Source organism: Trematomus bernacchii, unplaced genomic scaffold (assembly GCF_902827165.1).
Source record: "Trematomus bernacchii unplaced genomic scaffold, fTreBer1.1, whole genome shotgun sequence".
In the NCBI taxonomy this organism is placed as follows: domain Eukaryota; kingdom Metazoa; phylum Chordata; class Actinopteri; order Perciformes; family Nototheniidae; genus Trematomus; species Trematomus bernacchii.
The window spans coordinates 14,417,029-14,438,793 of NW_022987720.1; the positions used below are offsets into that span (position 1 = coordinate 14,417,029).

General features: G+C 39.6%; 1 protein-coding gene across 1 annotated transcript in view; it reads right to left on the minus strand.

Annotated features, from left to right (window-relative positions):
- Nucleotides 1-404: 404 nt before the first annotated feature.
- The window catches only part of asic2 (acid-sensing (proton-gated) ion channel 2), a 102,611-nt gene continuing 81,250 nt past the window's right edge, over nucleotides 405-21,765 (minus strand). Inside the window, exons 3-10 of the mRNA XM_034143861.1 lie at nucleotides 16,405-16,532; nucleotides 12,163-12,313; nucleotides 11,911-11,967; nucleotides 6,924-7,077; nucleotides 5,324-5,415; nucleotides 4,102-4,181; nucleotides 3,423-3,491; nucleotides 405-2,345 (exon numbers count right to left, since the gene is read on the minus strand). Coding sequence (XP_033999752.1) covers nucleotides 2,244-2,345; nucleotides 3,423-3,491; nucleotides 4,102-4,181; nucleotides 5,324-5,415; nucleotides 6,924-7,077; nucleotides 11,911-11,967; nucleotides 12,163-12,313; nucleotides 16,405-16,532 — 833 coding nt within the window. The 3' untranslated portion in view covers nucleotides 405-2,243. The remainder of the gene's footprint in view (nucleotides 2,346-3,422; nucleotides 3,492-4,101; nucleotides 4,182-5,323; nucleotides 5,416-6,923; nucleotides 7,078-11,910; nucleotides 11,968-12,162; nucleotides 12,314-16,404; nucleotides 16,533-21,765) is intronic.

Genomic DNA, 21,765 nt, shown 5'->3' on the forward strand with positions numbered 1-21,765 from the left:
GTGCTAATTAATACACGTTGGCTTGCTGACACACTCAGATGGTAAACATGATAAACATGTCACCTGCTACCCGTCAGCCTGTCAGCCATTTCAAGGTAGGCATGTTTGCATGCTAATGTTAGTTTTAAGCCTCACAGTTGGCTGTGTACTCTTAAATCTGCATGGAACTCAGCAGAGGAAGAAAAAGAGGGGGAAAGGCCAATTGCATTTATACATAAGATATCTTTAATTAAGGCGTCTAATTTCGAGCCATTGTTTTCAGTTATCGACTGCACATGTGAAAGACACATTGGTCTTGTTATATTGTCTTGTGTTATTATTGCATTATGTTTTGTTGTCCTTATTATTGAAAGTTGCATTAAACATAATCTTGCCATGCCACAACTGGACGCACACATTGCAAAACAACCTTTTATTTATTTAAATGTTTCACATTAAAAACACACAATGTATGCTGCATCACAAAATGAGAAAAAGCTGTCCTGCGATAACAATTGAAGCCAAAATAGAGAGAGAAATCAGCCGGTGTCGTTATCAGAACGAGAAGTGAGACACATTTGTCTCGCCCCCCCCGCAGGCTGAAGATTGTGTTCATCTGAAGCGACAACATGAGATACACACAGACGGCACGTTGAGCCACAGATGGGAAATCATAATTCAAACAGTCTCACAAAGCACTTGAATTCATTCCTACCTGTAATGTACATAACCATGATGACAGAGACCGAGCTATGATGATCATGGACACTAAATCTTCCACATATTCTCACACAAGCTTTTGGTGTAAAGCCGTATATATGCAACTTTTTCTGAAGACACAGAAAGTTCAGAGAGGTTCAGGTGCTTACAGCAAAGTGTGTCTTCCATTTTTAGCATGACATTCAACAACCGTCAAAATGCTACTGCCTGTTAGGTAACATCCTCAACCACTGAGAGAGTAACATTAAGGAACAAAATGACAAATGTGAAGTCACTTCTGGACCTTTTTTTTTTTTAGAACAATTCTGCTTCGGACATGTACCTGCTTTTATGAGAAAAAAACAGAACACAGATATTTACACCATATCACAGCAGATCCTGTATCCTTACCTAATCCTGGCTGAACCCATCGTGCTTTTGTTTATTGTTTTGTTAATTGCCAGAATGTTTTTTCTTTATTGGTGAAGGACAATATGATGCCACCTTTGATAAAGAGGTATGAGCTGTCTTAAACATTACCCTGACTTCTGCTAATGAAAAACTGTTCAAAAACGCATATTTATTCGATGCAACATTTTCTACACAGCTTGCTCTCTGGCAGGCAAATAAATTCAGATTCCACCTCTTAGCTGGGTGCTGCTTTGGGTGCAGCAGCCAGAAGCCAGCAAGTCATGTATTCACATAAATGAACAGTAAGTGTATGACATCCCTTTAAAGATGTCTCTGGGGAACAGTTTAACACCCCGGCAGTCAGGTAGAAAACATGCCTTTTAGTAAACTGATTCAACTGAAACTGACAGGTGAAAATAAAAATGCTGCCTGCATAATGAGTTTACTATTTTCAGAGAGCAACGGTGTTTTTTTCCTGCTCATACATCACCAACCACCTTCTACCTTGGGATCAGAAATGATACATCGCTCATTAGAATCGTTTTTTGAAGGATTGGTCACATCTGAACTATGATTTCCAACAACCATATGTTCAATCTGTACATTCTAAGTTGATATCTCACCTGGGCCCTTTCACAGGCCTGTCCTGCAGTTAGAGAGAGACAAATGGCACACATGTACAGTAAAGCAACACTGCAGTCCAGCATCAGCAAAGAGAGCAAGATAGATCGATAGATGCATGCAGTTCAAAACCAGTTTTGTACAGTTCATTTGGCAGTGAGCGACATATGAATGTGTTTGTAACATGGATATGCTGCACAGGGGAGAACCCCATTGTGGGAAGTCAGCCCACCCAGTTTCTGCTTTTCCGTGTGCGTCTATGTGGAGACCCCACTGCAGGTCTGGCCCAGCGGAGGCTACCGTCCCACCAGAGTACAGTGCAGGGTGACAGAGAGGGCTGATAAGTCCAGCCGACAGCTCTTTAATCCCCATTAGTGCCTCAGATAGGGCGGTGTGACAGAGCGCAGCGTCCCCCTGTTCTTGTCCTCGTCTCCTCCCCCCCCTGTTAGGGTCCTGCAGGTTGCCCTATGTAGCGCCACCCAGTGGAGGCAGCCTTTGGATGTGTGGGGCTCTGAGGGGCGGGGGGGAGGGCCTCAGCAGGCAATCTCCTCCAGGGTGCCCAGCGTTGTCTGCAGGGGGACGGTCACAGTGTGGCTGATGGACTCCGAGTGGTTTGCCACAGGGTCACAGGAACTCTGGGAAAAGAATGAAAAGGCGTGTATTGTACTTTCTTTGCTAATTCCGGTTAAATGACCCAAAAGTCTCCAATTGCAGCAACGATAGGAGCTTTGAAATCTCTGAATACTAATAAAAGCATTATCTCATTAAGCATAAGGTTATCCGGAACAAATGCAGTTTAGAAGAAAGACAACAAGTCATTAACAGGAAGAGTATGAACCTGTCATGAGTTTGCACAGCTCTGTAAACTCCAGCCTCTGTGGGCTTTATTTGGTCAAACGGATACAATAGGCTGGGCAGCTTGCTGAAAACTAGCTGGCAATATGCATGGTTGTTAACAGAATAAAAAAGTCATCGGACTACATTAAAACAAAAAATGGTCGACTTCTGCACGCCATGACCGTTATTAAGTTATTAATATGCTGCCATGGTAATATGACACAATAACCTGTATTTTTTATTTTTTACATTTTAGCAGTAAGTGGACGTATAAAATGAGAGTAGTTCACTTTGCGCAAACAAATCCACTGATCTTAGTGGATGTATTTTGGTCCTTTGTTGGGAGAAAGTTATTTTTTTTAAATGACTTTATTTGTGTGTTTTTAACAGGGTGCTGCCACTGAATCTCCAGCTGCTCCATTGGCTCCTTCACCTTTTCAGCTAACTTAGCCACACGCTTACAAGTGATGTCCAGTGACATTATTTGACCATCCTAACACTTCTTACCAACTGACCTGCACATTACGTCATGCAAATGCCATCCCAACCTTCTCCTTTTGCTGAGCTTTGAGTTTTGATGATTTAACTCAGATGTTGACGGATGTGTTTGTTAAGAGTTCCATCAGAGTCCTAATTTCTGTATTCACTTTTTAAGAGGTTCTCCAAATAGCCAATTTGTCCTGCTACTGTCTCTCTGCACACAACCTTCTATTTGCCTGGGTGCTCTTTCTGCATGCTTGGGTGGAGGGGTAAGGATAGGGCAAGGTTTGATATGCATGGTCAGAGTGTGTGAAATAACAATGTATCTACACGCTCCACTTACACAGCACTCTGTGAGAAAGATTGACAAGTGAGGGGTTAAAGGTCGCTCTTACCACATCCTCTCCATGACTCTCCTCCTCCTCCTCTCTGCTCAGTAAATCCAACAGTCTGTCTTTTACCACCTGTAGATCGGGAAAATAAATGTCAATAGGCGTAGCTCAGTCTGATATTCGAGAACTCAACTTGTAATTAATGACTGCACAGGAACATTTGAGCCCAAAGTAAAAATAAATGAGGAGGTTGATATGGCAACGTCATTTAAGCTGTTAAATTAAGCCTTAGAGCTGCGTTTGTCATCAACATGAGGGTATCATCTCCCGATGACTTCTTTATGGTAATAAAAAAAGAAAACCACTTTTTCTTGTATATTTTCTATAAGCCTAGGGGAGACAAAGACTATCATGTGCCTGTCAGAACCCTGTGCAGCGTGGCAAGCTCTAAAGAGGGCCAGACAGTAAAGCAAAGGTAATGGAAAAAACACGAGCACACTTTCTTTCATCTCAGCCGCCTTTGAAGTAAATATATAGCTCTTGTATCAGCTATTTGAATTAGTGACTTTGTTTCTGTTGTCACCTTTCATGGTCAAGGCAATAGCTCTTCACTGCAAAACCATAAAACAGGTGCTCTGAAAATGTTATGTACAGACAAAAGCTGTGAGAGCCTGTAGAGGATTGTGTGTGGGTGTAATTCGATGATTTAACAGTGCGGTGAAAATAGCAACTTGAGACTGACCTCATAAGCATAGTCAAAAAGCTCTAGGATAGTGAGGATGCTGGCTCCAATGAACAGACCCATCTGGCCTCCAATATCACCTGTAGAAGGACACAGCCACAGGAGAAGTGTAAAGAAGAATAGAGGAAAATAACTTATATATTGAGACTTTGATCATTTAGCAAAAGTTGTATGACACACTGGATAAAATGCTGCTCCAAAAACAAGTTAAACAATAATGAAAACAAGCTGTTTTCACTTGAAATAAGTACACAAATCTGCCAATAGAACAAGTGAAAATTAGCTTGGTTAGATTTCTTGAAATAAGATGGGATATTTAGATAAATCAGATCTTGACCAGATTTAGGAAATTCTGTGTTACAATATAAGCTGCAAATGCTCAAAAGTTTTCTGTTTTCTGATGTTAGTTGGTGATTTTCTAATAAACATGTAAAAAAAGATGTGTTTCATCTGAGATACAACTCAAAATAAGATTCTTTCACTTAACAAGATGATGCATTGTCTAAAAACAAGACCCGATATCTCACTGCAGTGTTACTTCTGAAGATATTATATATTATTATTATTATTATCTTATATCAAGTGTAAAGACATATTCTGACTAGAAATTAGACAAATATACTTGGCAAGATTTCAAGTTGTTGTAGTGCAGTACACCTCAACATAATTGTGGGGCAAGAAAAAGTGAAATGCAAATAATTGGCCACAGCAAAAACACATTTAGACTCAACACCAATGTCTCCTGAGAACAACAAGCCAACATAATAGCTTTTTGTCTACAGCTGAGACCCAAACCCAGACCCTACCCATGTTTTTACGACCCCACTCAAATGAACTGGTAATGCCATAACTATGGCTTTATTTTGGCTTTTTTCTATCTATTGTTGACCATTAGCTTGAATGGCTCATGCTTCACTTTGGCTAACTGCTGTCTGTGTCCCTGTTCATTTTTGGCTTTTTATTTATAGTTGTTACAACTTTTATAACAAATTATCAATTGCAGCTCAGTGCTAGCAAAATCACAACATTTCACGGAGCCAACATTTTGTTGATAACTGTAGGTCACACACACCATGACCTTACAACCAGGCATCTATATATTACTGATCCAAATCTGCTGCCAAGGTGGGCAATTTCCTTTTATTCATTCAATAATTGTAAAAGTAGCATGACTGAAGTAGACTGAATTCAGGTTTGGAAAAAAAGGTAACATGAATCTTACCCAGCAAGCCAGCGACCTCGTAAGCTTTTTTTTGCTCGATGGTCTCGTAGTTCAAAGCCTCAAAGAACACGTCCAACACCAAGATGTTGTCTCTGCAAAGGTATAAGTTGGGCATTAATCCTAATGAATCCTACACCGAGTGATGACTTGGCAAGCAACACAATCAGCAACAGTCTATCCATTTTCTACCAAGCTGAGCAGGCAAGGAAACACAGCCAATGTGTGGGCGGAGGACAAGCTCACAGTAGCTCATCTTTTCATAGGGATAACAGTATTTAAAGTTTTTAATTAAAAGGCCTATATGAGACAATGTTGTCAGCAAAGAGGATGAAAGATCCTCTCTGTGGTCAGTTTGTATGAGTTCCCCTTTAAATGTCTGATCACTCAGATGCTCAGCTTTCCACAAGGTCATTTGGAGACTTTGCAGAGACTCTGAATTGGTGGTTGATATGAATGTTTGCTTGGGTTAGTGTTTTCAAACTGAATGAACGTGGTTGAACAATAGTCTAAAATATGATCAGCTGCACTCATTGTGCCTCACCCAAAATTATAGTTACTTGTATGCTTTTGTAAAAAACTAAATCAACGAAGATTGCTTGGAATTTACGAGAAACCACACATCATTATCTTTGTGAATTAGTATTGTTTTTAAATTGCACAATGATGTATCTGCCATTAGCATGAGGGAATAAAGGATCTGAATGTTTTCTGGCACTTCAGACATCCCATTGGTGGAATTGTTGCTTATCAGTTTGCAAGTGGTTTCAACTGTTCATTTATATCTTAATCAAAGCATTCATTTATTCCAAATACGCATAATTATGTTTATTTGTGTAGCAATTTTCAAGAGCAGTAGTCACAAAGTCCTCCACAACAAAAGACAAAATAGAAAATGCAGCAAAAAAAAAGAACAGACTTGAAATGCAAACTTCTAGCTTAAAACATTAGAGCCATTTAACAAGCAAGTCGAAACAAAGGGATCTTGAGCTGCTTTTTAAAAGACTCCACAGTGTTCACAAATCCTCAGACCAATGTGAGCAACTTCTAAAGCTTAAGAGCTCCAACCTCAAAAGCACATACTCCTTTAGTCTTTAGCCTGGAGCAAGGAACACCGAGCAAACAGAGGACAGCAGCGGCCTGCTGCTGACGTGGGGCTGCACAAACCCACTGGTGAGTGTTGCCCAGGCAGGTGCAAAGTAAATTACATTATTCAAGAAGGAAGGACATTTACCAATAAAAAAACAGTTCCATATGGTAGAGAGACATTCAAACAATTGACATTCGGGACAAGACTCAAAGTCTGGTCCATAGAAACATCTTGATTATTAAAGGTATATCTTTTAAATGAATGGCTGAGAGGAAGCATGTTCAGAGAAAAAACCAACAGACCCAGGACAGAACCTTGGGGAACACCACAAAACGTATCAGTAATGAATACAAAACGGGAAGGTAAGAAGAGAACTCCTGAGATGATGAAATGATTCACACTCGTTGTCTTTTACTATGTCTATGTTATTAGCAGTTAGGGAGTTCTCCTTATCAACCGGACATAATGAGCAGAACCAGAGCATCACTTGGTGGTTTGTTACTGGCTACTTACGTGATGTACTTCTCAGACTTGTTGAACTTCTTCTGCAGGTAGCGGGCAGAGGTCTTACTGGGGATTTTAACCATGGACAGCTCTTTGTTGTAGCGGGTCATGTTGCATGGCGTCCTGCAGAGGCAGTTATTGCTCTCTACAGATGAGAGTTTAGCTTTACAAAGGAGGGGGCAATGGAGATGGGAGGTGTGTACAATTGGGGGGTAAATTGGAATGATATGTCGGAGGATTGGTGGAGGATGATGAACAAAAGGGATAGATGCTTTTTTAGAAACAAAATGAGACATCTTAGAAAGAGAAGCTATACAGTAAGAAATAAATACAATCATTTGTGTATTTTAAGGTAACTGTAGAGTCAGTATAAGCTTCTAAACACATTTGAATCTCAATCAAATACAAAATAAATACATTTATGCATTAATAAAACATCTTGCTCTTTGAATGTTGAGGATATATAAGTTTGTATTTATTTGGAAATTTCGTTTATAGGTAGTTGGTCAATTTGAAGTAAAATTACACCTTTTCTCTATTTCTCAAATGTAAAAGAATAAACTATTCAGTGTATGAAAAGTATTATAAAAATATTATAATATATAATAATCACAACTTGCAACTTAATATAAACATTTATGAGGGCACAAAATGATAAATAGGTTCAGTAATTTGTAAAAAGTGTGTTTAACCTGCAAGACTAGAGTGAACTTCCACAACTGAAACAACATCAATTATGATAATGTGTGATACAGTCTATCCACAGTCAATTACTTTTAATTAGCCACCTCTTCGTAGTGTGTTAGTGCCAGCTGTACAACTTTGCATTTGGACAGCTGATTCACATTCAACTAAACTACAGGCCTCAAGCTTTGCCGCTTTGTGCTTGGAGCATCAGGCTTCTGAGAGAAACGGTAGAATGCATTTAGCACCTCTTTTCTTGATCTGTAATCCGTCCTGTTTTCAGTCAACACATACTGTACATACAGACAAGTACACATGCATACAGAACACACCCATGATTGCACACATGGCCTCCTTCATACTGCGCCCATATAGTCTTGCAGATGTCTACTCCATAAAAGCCAGAACGACAGTTTAAGTCAATGTCATTGTCAAAGTCACAGAATGTAAAGCGCCCAAACACAAACAAGCCCTGAAGCAGCATCCGTGAAAACAGCCTTCACCCTGACAGAGACACAGTCCTGATGTAGAAATGCCAGGCTCTATTCAGGGCTCTGCTTTGGCAGTTTGAAAAAGAAAAGAAACTTAAATGCACTGAATGATTTCGTGTTAAGCCCAGAGCCTTCTACATAACACCAACTTTCTCACACTGACGGTAATGTTAAGCGACACAGGCTTTTCAAATATAGCTCCATCAAAAGCTTCTCCCGCACCGAGGCTGCCTACTCCTCACAAATCCCTTTCTAAAGCTGAATTTATGAAATCGCAAAGTTTATATGAAGGTTTTAATTTCGACAGAGATGCTGAGTCATTTCTCACTAAAGAAAACGTCCCTCTCTTTAAAAATCCTTTACAACCAACCCTTATTCTCTGAATGTAGATGAGAGGTGAATGTTTTTATGCGTATTTCCTACTGAAAAGCTGTCTGTGGCAGACCTGCACAGCACAGAGCACCAGGCAGATGTTCCCTACGGCGCACTAATAGCCGGCGAGGCCACAGTCACGTAATAGCAATAGGAAATTCAATATGGCCTCTCAGTGGTCTCTAATTTGTATTAAAATTATACATTATTGGATACACAGGAGCAAAGCCTTGTACATTAAAATGATTGATGTCTTTCTCTTTATCCAGGTAACTCTCGTTTTCTCTCACACTCATTTAAATCAAAAATATAAAAAATACCATAATATATTTATGCATGACAACTTTCTACTTTTAAATAAAAATCTGTCTGAGAGGTAGACAATTATCTAAAAGTTTGGGTTAAGAAGAAACCATTCTGTCTAGGTTATTTTAAGATGTCCCTTTTTTTCGATAAGATAAGCAAGTTGTTCACAGAAAACAGATACAGCTGTCTTCTATCAAAAATATATTTTCAGTGCTGTCTCCAAAAGTTGAGTGACATAGCTATGAGGACAGAAGAACCAATCAAACTTTGCAGAGTGAATCGTTCTCTTGTGGGTAAAGCAAATTGGCACTGAGTTTAAAACAATAATTAATTTGCTACCACTGATTCAAACTGAGTGAGTGTGAGATTGTGAAACCCCTACTGTTCCAAAAATAAAGCCAATTATTGGAAAAGAGAGGAAGGAAGCTGTCTGGAATAAGCACCAAAGCCTCCCCCCCCCCCGCTGCTGCACAGTGTAACGTGGTATCCAGCAGCGCATGTTAATAGCACACAGCTGTAATACGCTGAATGCCCTGATGGTGTGGGAGCCTGCAGCCTTGATGCTAACGGTCTGAACATGTTGTTGCCCTTGACTACATTGCTTTTGTAGCTTGATTTTCCCTGCAGGGAGAGAGAGCAGAGAGACTGTAGTGGAAGGAAAGAAACTTTGAACTCCTACTGCCCAGAAGTTGATAAGTTCAGACGTTACTTAGTATGCTTTTGAATCAATTTGTTATTTATGTATTATTTATGTTTTCACTGACTTCTATTCATCATACATTTCAAGTAGGTTCAAAATAATATGGGTAACAGAGGCTTTAATTCTGTATTGTATATTATAGTATGCTATAATTTATTAATAATTATGTTAGAAAAATGAATTAATCTTCAGTGAGTCCCTTTAGTCTCTTTAATCATAGAGCTATGACTTACGTTTCCAACAGGGTCATATAGAGTCTTAAAAGAGTTCCCCCGATTACGAGATAATATATATTCATAATATTTTACCCTCACAGTAATTCACATGGAAGACATCGAGTCCAAAACATGTGTACTGTTTAAAGGGTTTAAACCGACCAATGGGCTTGAATACATTTCGAAAAAAGGAAAGCCATCTAAAAGGAGGCACTGGACCGAGTCGGACCCAATCGTCGGATCATATTTATTCATCGCCACGGCAACAGTAGAAGGATGTATTGCACGATTATACCATTTCATGCTTTTATTATCCCCCTCGGTGTTCACAGCCATGCATCTTTTTTCTGATACAGAGCTCCGGTGGGCTGCACACATATTGGAAGATCTGGAGTCACGTCAAGGTAACTTAAAACATTATCTCGCCTCGTCTCATTGCCTAATAAACCACGGCTGTGCAATTGCTTTTTTATGTGAAATGAGTCCCCCAGACAAGAGATTGCACTGAACAAAGGGTCTGTAGTGTAATGGCTTTGTTACTGTAGATGTACAGTATGTTACTGAAAAAGAGAAGACCACTGAGAGAATTGTTTAATGTTTTAGTACCCGTTTTGAATGATATCAGCCTATTAAATGGCCGGCATTAGTTGTTATCACTGCCATTGAAATGGTTCAAACAGGGCAAACTGTTGTGAAAGTGAAACTTGACATTGTCATTTTAAACACATGTTCAAGGTTGGCATTCAAACAAAACAACTTATTTTGGGTTGAGGTAACAAAACTACTGTTTTTATTGTCCTGCAGATAAGATCCATCCCTTTGTGATCCAGCGAATACCTCTGGACTTTTAAACACTTTCCATTGATTCTAATTTAGATAGACAAAAAAACTAATCTCATCTTTATTTCATTAGTGTCTCTATGGTCTGAGGCTTCAACAACAGGTAAACCTTTACACTGAAACATCAGGGCAGAGAAAATATCAGTTCAATATCTTAAAACAGCTGGACGAGCCAAGTTTAAAAAAACGTATCATAAAAACTCGAATTAGAAGGAAAGGAGGACAGGCTGCCAAAAGACCTCTAATACAGTTGTTTAATTGACTTCAATGACGGAAATATTAGGCATTATCTATCTGACCAGTCATCCCTTAACTTCAACCATTGCACTGCAGTCCCTGTCTGCTCTGATGTTGATAGCTGACTTGATGAGCTCTAGTCACACAAGGGGAACTATTGAGATTCGTTCTGTTATTTTGATACATTTGAAAGTTACAGGAAAACTGATTGATTAACTTCATGTATGTAATTTGAAATACTTGTTTTTGCGACTGACAGGTTCAGATTGTTATTGAAGGGTCCGACAACATTAAACAAAGTAACTTACAGAGAAATTCAATGTTTGTAATCACCGTATGAGCTGTACAGTACATAACAATGATTCCAGTCTGTTTGTTTATGGCTCTAACCAAGTTTCGCGAAAGAGTTAGGCTTTATGCACATTGTTAAAATCAGCAACATATTCAGTCGTGACATGCTTCCACCGTTGTCTCTCTGCTAAAAAGTCCCCCTGGCTAGATTTAATAAGACACAAACTGGAGAAAAAAATTCCATAATATTGTCAGACAATTATAATACCACATGGGCCTCTCAGTGGAAAACACAAACATTTCAGTTCAATGGCCGAGAAGATAACCTTGCAGCACCTTTTTCTGCTGCTTGTTCGATAGTGTAACAATTAAAAATAATGGTTGTCCCCATTAGTCACTTGGACAAACACATGGTAAATTAAGATCCAGGTTGAAAATCCTGAAGTTTTCCTTTGAGTAGGTTCCACCATTGATAGTATACTGAAAATACTCTTACCAGTAGACCGTTTGTGTGCCTGCAGAGCCCTTTTTGACAGCGTAATTTCCTTTTGAAATGATAACGGACGGAGAGGAGTGACAGTATGGTGGCTATCAAACTTCCCAAAGAAGACGTGTTTCCTACTACAGTGCTTTGGATTTACTGATGATACTGTCGCTGCTCTTGAGCTGAGCTGTCTTAAGCTTAACATGCTCTGCGGTGTTGCTCATCATCAGGTTTAGCATTAAAGCTATGTATCAACAGGAAAAAAAGATTATCCAAACATATTTTCTGAGGCAAATAACGATATGTAAACCAGGAAATACAGCATGAATGTCGTCTTAAGTCATGTTCATGGGTTTGTGTGTATGTGCAGGCTTACCAAGTGCAGGCTCGGCGCAGTCTTTGTACTGCTCAGGCGTACAGTACGAAGCATCACCTACAAACAGTTATAAAGGGGAGGAATTCAGTCAATGTGTTTAAGTGTTTAAACATCAAGTTCAAGAGAGCTTGCTGGATGAATGTAGAAATACAGCCCATTTGAACACATTTCTTTAATGCCACAATCTTATTCAGTATTGACTTGCTCTATTCTTTATGTTGTGAGTGTTGAAGTCAGGCCAGTGACACTTACCAGGCATGTGCACCATCCGGCAGTTACAGTTTTCTACAATGTAGCGTGTTTCACAGTCAATCCTGCAGGCGGTCACACTGTAGACCTGGAAGAACCCAGACTCCAGAGCCTTTGACTCGCACTCTCCCCATGGGGGAGGCAGGTAGGTTATCTACAGGTGAGAAAGGAGTGTGGGGGTTAATTAAGGCACCAGAGTTTCTGCAGGGTTTACCAAATGAAATGCAAGACTTTCTTAATTCCAAGTGGTGGAATTAAATGCATTTTTCACAGAAACACCGGAGAAAACAATAATGGAAAAAACAATGAAGACAATACTGCTTTGAAACAAGTGTTTACAAGCTGTACAGTACATAACAATGATTCCAAGTTATATCTTATATATAATTAAGGGCATCTGGATACATTGTGAAAAACGATGGATGGATTCAAAATAATCAATTTCAGTTATTCCATGGTTTTGCAATAGCTGACATTTGCCCAATATTAGAAGGTGCAACCATTCTTGCTACAGTTCTGCCGGTGCTGACTGAAACTACCCACAAAAGGTTAAAAGGTCTGCTCAATGCAAATGATCTATAGCCTCGCCTAAAAGCCCATAACCACAAACAAGAAAACTATGACAAATAAAGTTAGAACTTTACTCTTTTTAAGACTTGGGACCATCTTAGCCACAAACATACATAGAGGAAATCCATGTATAATGTGGACAGATCCCGACAGCATCCCTCCTAAATGCGTTCCTTAGTCCTTGAAACCCAGCCAGTACAGAGAAGCAGAAGAGACTCTCAAAAACAAGGCAGTGTGGAAAACAATTCAACAGATAGCCAGACTCTGTCAGGAAAAATCCCACAACACCCTGCCATGGGAGCACAACAACTCCAAATGTTCTCCTCCTGCTCCTGTGGCTCGGAGGGCTGGGACAGCAGATGAAGAACGAGGGACACCGGGCAGAGCGGTGTGGAGGCCCATCTGCTCCAAACACAGGCAGCGTGCTCTAGCTGTGCACTCGCTATCCATCACCCACCACCCTCTGCTCCCCAGTTCCCCTCATTCTCATCACAATGCTTCCCAACTGAGGCCTCTTCCTCTGCCAACAGCGCAATTTTTGGGGAAGAGGCGAAAACACAACATCCTGCCAGGTGAAATTTGGCCTCAGTTTACTTGTTGGTACTAACAGAATTTGAAACCCTGCCCTTCCTCTAAGGCAATGTTGTATCTGTGTTTCTGAGTTTAATGCTTTAGGTATTCAGATCATTTCACCAACACGTGCAACGATAAGATTGAAACACAATCTATAATAGTATAACAGCAATCTAGCATGCTGTATATTACAGCGTCCAAAAGCTTCTGGCCTTTTTTTGGCACAGCTACAATGTCTCCTATGGTTATTAAACATACCCTTCCTGAAGTCAGCAGCAAGCACTAGTGATGAGTTCCGACATCCAGATGCTATTAATTTTATTAGGGACTTAAGAAAAGAGCTTCTGAGGAAGCCTTGACCTTTACAACCACCTTCACACCTCAGCTAATCTCTACTTCTGGCCTAATTATAGTCAGACGTGGCTGATTGGAGATCCGATTATTTCTCTGTAATCAGATAATCCAAGGAGCTCAATATCACTAGAACCTGTTGACCTAATTATGGTCTATGTAATAAGAGATGAGGCCTGTTATTAATCAGCGTTTCATCCCCCTGTTGTACCAGCTCAATACTTTAATTAGGCTTTTCCAAGTTCGTCGGCAGGGGACATCGTTAAAAAATGTGTATTTGAGAACAAGGTGGGTTTTTACTTTTCATTGTGTAATGGTCGTCTGAAGAGTGCTGGTTTGAAATGAACCACAACATCAAACAGGTGTACAGAAGAAGACACAATTACAAAGATAAATGAAAGCCCTCTGCAGAGCCAAACTGAAACACAAAGACTACGCTAGAATCGAGAGGCAGCAAAGGAATAATGCTATAATTAAGACTTTTTCATCCTTGGGAAGAATGGCTCTCTGACCCAACGGAACACCATGCCCTTTCAGATTCAGTCAAAAGCCCACAGAGGGGTAATTTCTATGTCTGGAGAGCTTATATTTTTAAATTGCCTGTCTCCATGTGAAACTGATTCAAACCTTAACTATAGGCTGTGTGCTCTGTGCCTTGAGCTAACTTGATTGAGCTGCTTTGATCGAAGTCCAACATTATAAGCCCAAATTAGCTCATTTAAACTCTCTGTCAAAGTAATTTTCACACTTAGAATGATTGGCATCATTACAGAGATCCCGTAATCACCATTTCTTTAAAAAACACCTTCCACAAGGCCCCTTACCTAATCTCTGCCCTAGATACTTAACTCAATCGTCATAATCAGGGTTGTTTTTGGACGTATTCGAAAGAGCCCTCCGGGTTTCAGAAGAAGCAGCTTGAAAAGACAGGTGGGAACATCCAGCAGCAGGAGGGATTTTCTCAGACTTCTGATACAAAGTGCAGTTCTGCATTAATTAGCTCAATTGAATACGTTCCCCACTGTGTGTGTTTGTGGAGCGGGGCAGTGTTTTCCCAGCAGGCAGGCAGACAGGCAGAGGAGGGACTCTCTTCACCCCTGTCAGTCACAGAAGTGGGCTGACAGGCGAACAGAGATAGAAGCCCTGGAGGCTCATTACCCAGGAGGCCTAACCCTCACTGGATAGATCTCCTCCTTCCTATAACACTCAGGTGACTCTGCCTCGCAGCACTTCACTGAGCGGAAGTGAAGCGAGGTTCACAATGGATTTTCAGTCACTCACTTATACAATTGAGAACACATTATCCAGCTGTGAGGCTGTGAGGCTGGATAATGTAAATCCCTACTAACAACTTGTCGGTGGAAAACAATAAATCAACATATTTGTCACATTTTATTTTACTGTTCTCAGTTTCTTACTTATTTATATGTTGTGTAAATATTTATTTTCATTTGTTGCAATAGTATTCAAAATAAATTTTATCTTAGCACTATTTTTTGCTCCTTTCTTAAAAAACAACATATTTTTCATTCTAAAGCATGGTCCAAAATCTTTGTCATGCACTAACCAATGTTTAGGCAAATCCTCTTTCCCCAGGAGGAATTGAGCTTGGGAAATAAAAATTCTCTAAATCCCTACCCTTATTATGCAAAACAGTTTTGTTCTTCACATGATGATTAAGAAATCAAGCTTCTGGAGAAAGTCGACTGTAACCCCAATTACTTTAAGTGGCTATAATCGAAACTTTCATAATACCAAAGGAGTTTTTGAAAGAGGTTGCTCATCGGGATTGAACCCACAGAGAACTATCACCAGACTCTGCAGTTCTCTTGCCTTTGACATTTAAAATGTTCTTAATATGTCAGTATTGTATCCAAGTGACCATGGTTTAAGGTCTAGTAAACTGACAGCCCAGTTGCCAAAGGAACAGACACTGCATTAAAATGCGGGGGGAGGCAAAATGAGAAGGCAATGACAGAAATCTGTCTAAGTATGGCAATCCAGTCAGCTCCCGCTATTTGGCCAGGCAATACATTTCTTAAAAGCTTAACATGGGAGCAAAACAAGAAAAGAGGTATAAAATAGGTAGGCAGGGAAAACAACAAAGGAATGGACACGGTTATAGGCAGGAGTAATATCCCTGGTAAAATGGATTCTTAACCGACACAGCTGAGAGCCGTCACAATATCGAGATTTCATTCAGTTTGGCAGTGTCGAAACACCTTCACTGAAACATGTTCAACTCGAGCCAATAGATAGGATGGAGAAGAGAAAAACAACATTGTGAAGCAGGAGCTTGTGGTGAACGAGGAAAGGCTATTTGCATTAAATACCTCCGGCTGTCTATATCTGTTAGACCTGCAGACTTTAATGGTGGCCTTGTGTGATGGGATACAAAGCTGCAGGATGATTGAGTGGGGCTGAGTTGGAGTGTAGCACCTCTCTACCAACAAGGTCAAAGCCACCGACAGTGGGGAAAGATATCATTTGTCAGTCAATCATCCCCAAGAGACCACAGAGGGGTCTAAGGGTCTAGAGGGTATTGCGACACACACACAGCACTAACACACATGCATACAAACAATCCCATCATGCCTCTTTTGGCAAGTCATTTATCATAGAGGTTTTTTTTTTTTTTGTATCTCTGAGCGATAAGCTGAACATGCGGATTAGAAGTGAAAAACAGCACAAGAGGAGGAGAGATTAAAAAAAGCTATTAACTGTGTAGAATGGGAAGTCAGGGACACCTACCCTCTGCTCCTGTGTTGCTACAAAAGTCTGGAAGCCGGGGGCCACGCCAAAGCCCAGCTCGTGAACAAACGGGGGCTCCGCCTGGCTGTGGATCTGCACCCGCACACCTGCTTCGAAGGTTGTATCCTCTGAAAGGGAAGACAGATGGTGAGACCCAGATGGATGAGTTACTCAGTCATGAAACAAACAAAAGAGTGCAGGGATTTTTCTTATTTTTCTTGCTGAGAGGAAGAAACCACATTTCCTGTTTGAAACATTCAGTGGCTGTTACTACTTAAAGACACAACGTTTTGAGACCCTTAAAACTCTCAGAGATGTGCTTTCCACTTTGTCTTGACATCAAACACAGGTATGAAGAAGACACACACACACACACACACACACACACACACGGGCAAGGACGAAGAGAGCCATAACCTTTATAGGAAAAGAAAGGGAGAGCAGTCTTGGAAGAAATCGATAATGTCCTAACTTTCAGTGGTGAGCTCCTGGACATTCAATCAAAGCTTGCCACTGCTGGACGGTCAGCAGGACACCTCGAGGTGTCTGCAACTAACAGGCATCACAGCCTTTCAGCATGACCAGCCTTGCACAGACGACACACACACACACACACACACACACACACACACACACACACACACACACACACACACACACACACACACACACACACACACACACACACACACACACACACACACACACAACACACACACACACACACACACACACACACACACACACACACACACACACACACACACACACACACACACACACACACACAAAAGCAATATCACCCTACTCTGATACAGCCATCAATCAAACATCTGGCTTATACGGCGACAGCTTGGATGCATTCACATTAAAGGAAAGATGAAGGGATCAAACTATTTATTTTTGCAAAATTCTGAGAGATTACAGTGTGTGGATCTATTACGGATGTGTTTGTAAAAAAGTATAGAGGAAACATCCGTCTGTTTGTCAGAGATAATCAGTCTGTGTGTGTGTGTAGTAATAGAAAAGGAAATAGAGAAGAAAGTGCATTAATGTGTGCACTGATAACAGACTGCAGACTCTTCATGTGGGATCAGGGAGTTGAATCATTGCTGTGTCCTTTCCTCTGCTGTCTCCTCTCTGCCATGTAATGTATACTGTCATACTTTGACATGAAGGTCATTTACTTGCATGTGGCTGACAAGTTTATGTCCTTTCCTGGTTTCTACTCTTTCCTGGTCTTGTTCTTTATCATGTGTGATATTCCATTAAGAGGCTTTTAGCTATGTGTTGCCAGGCATTATGTCATTAACAATATCCTGACACAAGCCAGCTAAATCATTGATTGATTGATATTAGCATTGTAGTATCCCATGATCAATACTAACATAATAATATACATCAAAGCACACAGCGAATGAAGAGGAAAAAAAAGCAGTATGATGAGTAATGAAAACCACCAAGCCTGTTCCTTATTCAAACATATATTTTGAACATCTGGCATTGTCAAAATATCTACTGTAGGTGTATCGGCCCGTTACCATTGATTATTCTTCTGCTGCTGCTATAAATGTTTTGATGAGGTATTGGTTCCTGTTATTTCTTCTGACATATCACCCAAATAAAGTAAGGCATGAACACAGTTTAATTAAAAAGTCACTATTTACATTATGTGCGCAAAAGGTAAAGGCAACTTTTGGGAGGCAGCATATGGTAGAGGTATGTGGACCCTTGAAAAATGCAGCTCCTGTGATTGCTGAACATATAGCAATAACATAAAACAGCCTCCACTCTCCTGGTTTCAGGCTTTCCACCAGATTTAAGAACCTGGCTCCCTTTTTAACCGCAAGAGCATCTGTTAAGTCAGCCATTTACTATGTTTTGGCTGATTAGGTTTAGGTACTTTTAGCCATTTTGTGTTATCTGGTATTCATGTGCAAATTCAGGCTACATTCAATTCATTAAAACAAAACATTGTTTAATCATATATTATGATTAACTTGTCATTTCTTTATGAACGGGGGCCATTGTCATGTTGAAGCAGGGAGCGGTTCTCCCCTTATTATTGCCACACATTTAAAGCAAAACATTAAGAGCGTAGTGGACAAGGGTTCCCCCTCAATTTCTATTTGATGACTTAATGCCATAATAGGACCAGAATATAGTTATTAGTGTTAATGTGTCAAGTAAAAGGGAAACAAATGATAGAAAACTATCATGAGTTACCATATCCTTTTACATAATTAGCATCCGTTGTATATAAACACATAAAAAAGCCATATTCCTTCATCACAATAAACATTAAGCAGGGTAAACAAAGAACTGCACCGTAAAGCCTCCTCCACAATGACGCCTGCGTATGAAAATATAGGCACTAACTACATTAGTTGTTTATTGTGATAAAGGGATATGTCGCCTAGTGGGACCCTTAAGTGGGTTTTTATGGTGTTTGTACTGTGGAGGGGTATAAGCGATAAGGCTGCAAAGGTATTTGCAATAATTTGCTAGCAAAATGTATAGTCATTGCTGGTTCTGGTCTTTGGTAAAGGAATGTGTTGATTATAATTAAAAACAATGAACTAAATAACTACTTTGCCATTCAACTAACGATATATGTACAGTAGGCAGAGATCCAATGAGACATACTTTTGTGTAGTTACATTATTGCTCAACATTGTGTTTTTCTGCTGTTGGTACAAACAAATATCTATAAATGATTAAGTGCTTGTTGCAACTCCAACATTCACACATTTCAAGCGCTGAGAAAGGCTGATACATTTCCTTGGTCTGTATCGGCTGAATTTTAAAAGGTTTTTGCTTTCATCAATACAGGTGACTTTCAGCATCTGCAATAATGTGAATCGGCAAAATAATAAAAACATTGATTTTGAGAATGTACTTAACTATTCTCAGGACAACATGACATCACACAGAAACATGAAGAGGCATCAAAAGATTAAATGGAACTCAAATCAAATCCGAAGTACAGCACGCGTCACGATGGTGACTTTACATGTTTCTGAAAACTAACTTGTTTGTACAATGGATGAACTTAGCACTAGGACTCTAACAATTATTTTCATTGCTGATTAATCATCCATAACATATCAGAAAAAATCAATTACTATCCATCCCACTTGCTAAAGGAGATATTTTCATAACCCAGTTGGCCAGATAGATGCAAACATAAAACATGTTCGGTGTACAGAGCAATCTGTGATCATACAACATATACACTGATCTCAGACCTTAGATACATCTTGTGTATTCATAATCTCTTCCTGGGAGTGACCTTTATATAGTGTTTGTGTCTATATGAAGAAACATGAGAAAGTGTGTGTGGTGTGTGTGTATGGGTTAGACATCAGAGCAAACAAGGGTCCGCGTGTTTGTTTTGTTCTAGTTAGTTCTGCATTTCAATTAAAAAGATAATCAAGACCACCTTCGATAAGAGTGTTTGTTATTTCTGACCTTCGGCCTCAGGTGAACCAAAGATAGCTCTATAGATTTCTAGTTACTATATATTTCATCACCCCTATCACACTCATTAGACATATGACTCAACAAAGTAAGAGATGTAATTATGATGCTATCTGCTGCTTCTACAATCATAACTTAAGATCTCATTGCTTTTTTATGATAGAGAATACATTCCGGTGGTGTTCTGCTTTCACCTCTGTTCTCCTTCAGCATGTTAAGTGTTTCGCTGTGGGAAAACATGAAAGGGAGAGTAGATGATCAACTGGGGTGAAAGAGAAATTAAGATGCATTGTGTGAGGTTTGATTGAGGTTAGTTTGAAATTCATGATAAAATGTCACATCTAATCAGGTTATTTTTGCATTTGTTGCAGCATATTTGATGCTCCCCCTCTCCTTTCTTTCATTCTCACAATTCTTTTAGGGCCAGAAAGGCTTTGCCAATAGTTTAATGTAAGAGTTTTGACCATATTGAGATACAGTCAGCTGTTAAGCATCACATTAAATAACAAGCCTTTAATGTGTACATATGTCCTCAATATGTATTAATATGTAATTATTACGAAAAATATTAAACATGTAAGCCCCAACACTTACCGATTGATAATTTTGCGTACTTTATTCATTTATTTGTATATTTCATGTTCCTAACTTCTGCTAGCTTAGTCTGTACTAAGTGTGTATGGTCAGTCCTGGCCAGCCTGACAGAAATAGGTTACACAATGCATTACGTTGTGGTAGTACGTAATGTGTAGGAGTTACCAGGGAAACTACAAGTCAATTACAGTATGAGTTGTGGTCTACACACATATTCCCAGGGCCCACAGACCCGTTTGAGAACACCAAAAGCAAATATTGCCTTATTTTAAATTAGGTTCTTCAGTCTAGTTAAAATAACTGAATTAATGTAACCTAAACCAAGTAGTTACAATACAATACAGCTTTATTTATAGAGCACTTTAAACAAGTAAAAACAATAGACAATTTAAAAGCAATAAAAGCAACACAACAAGTTGTTAATACGCTAAGGAGAAGAGGTGGGTTTTAAGAAGCGATTTAAAAGCAGACAGTGTGGAGGCCTGTCTGATATGCATGGGCAGATCGTTCCACAGTGTGGGAGCCGCTACAGAGAAGCAACGGCCCCCTCTGAGCTTTGACCTGGTTCTGGGCACATTCAGGAGCAGTTGATCTGCTGACCTGAGAGGGCGGGTGGGCGTGTAAGGGTGTAGCAGCTCAGAAAGATATGGTGGGGTCATGCCATTTAGGGATTTAAAAGCAAATAAAAGGATTTTGAAATGATTCCTAAAATGTATTGCCAGCCAGTGGAGCGAAGCCAAAATGGGGGAAAAGTGGTCATATTTCCATGTGCCAGTTAAAAGCCTTGCTGCAGCATTTTGCACCAGCTGCAGACGAGCGATAGTTATGTTGGCTAAATCTAATGAAGTAGTGTTGTGTGTTGTATAAAGGTTATGTGCTTAAATCTGTTAAGCCCCAAGCCTGTTTTTCAGGCCTCAGGCTCAAAAATGACATTCCCAGAACAAATTACCATAACTTCACTTCTAAAAGGGGTAAATTAACCTGTTACATTTTAAAGTAAATTCAGATTGAACATAGTAAAAAAATGTAAATTATAGTGTCCGTCCTCTCTGAGGGCCTAAGATATTCTAAAAAATAATATTTGAAAACATAAAAAAAAACATTTCTTTTTAAAATATATAAAAAAAAAAAAATGTCATTAGTTTTACCAAAATAACTTGATTTAATTGTATTTAAAATAACACTTCGAAATAAACAAATCCTTCGAATCTGCCTGTTCAGTTTCTGTTGGAATGTGAAGGGTTAAATTAAAGAAGCTGGTCTCTGCGAGTTACTGTGAAGATAGGA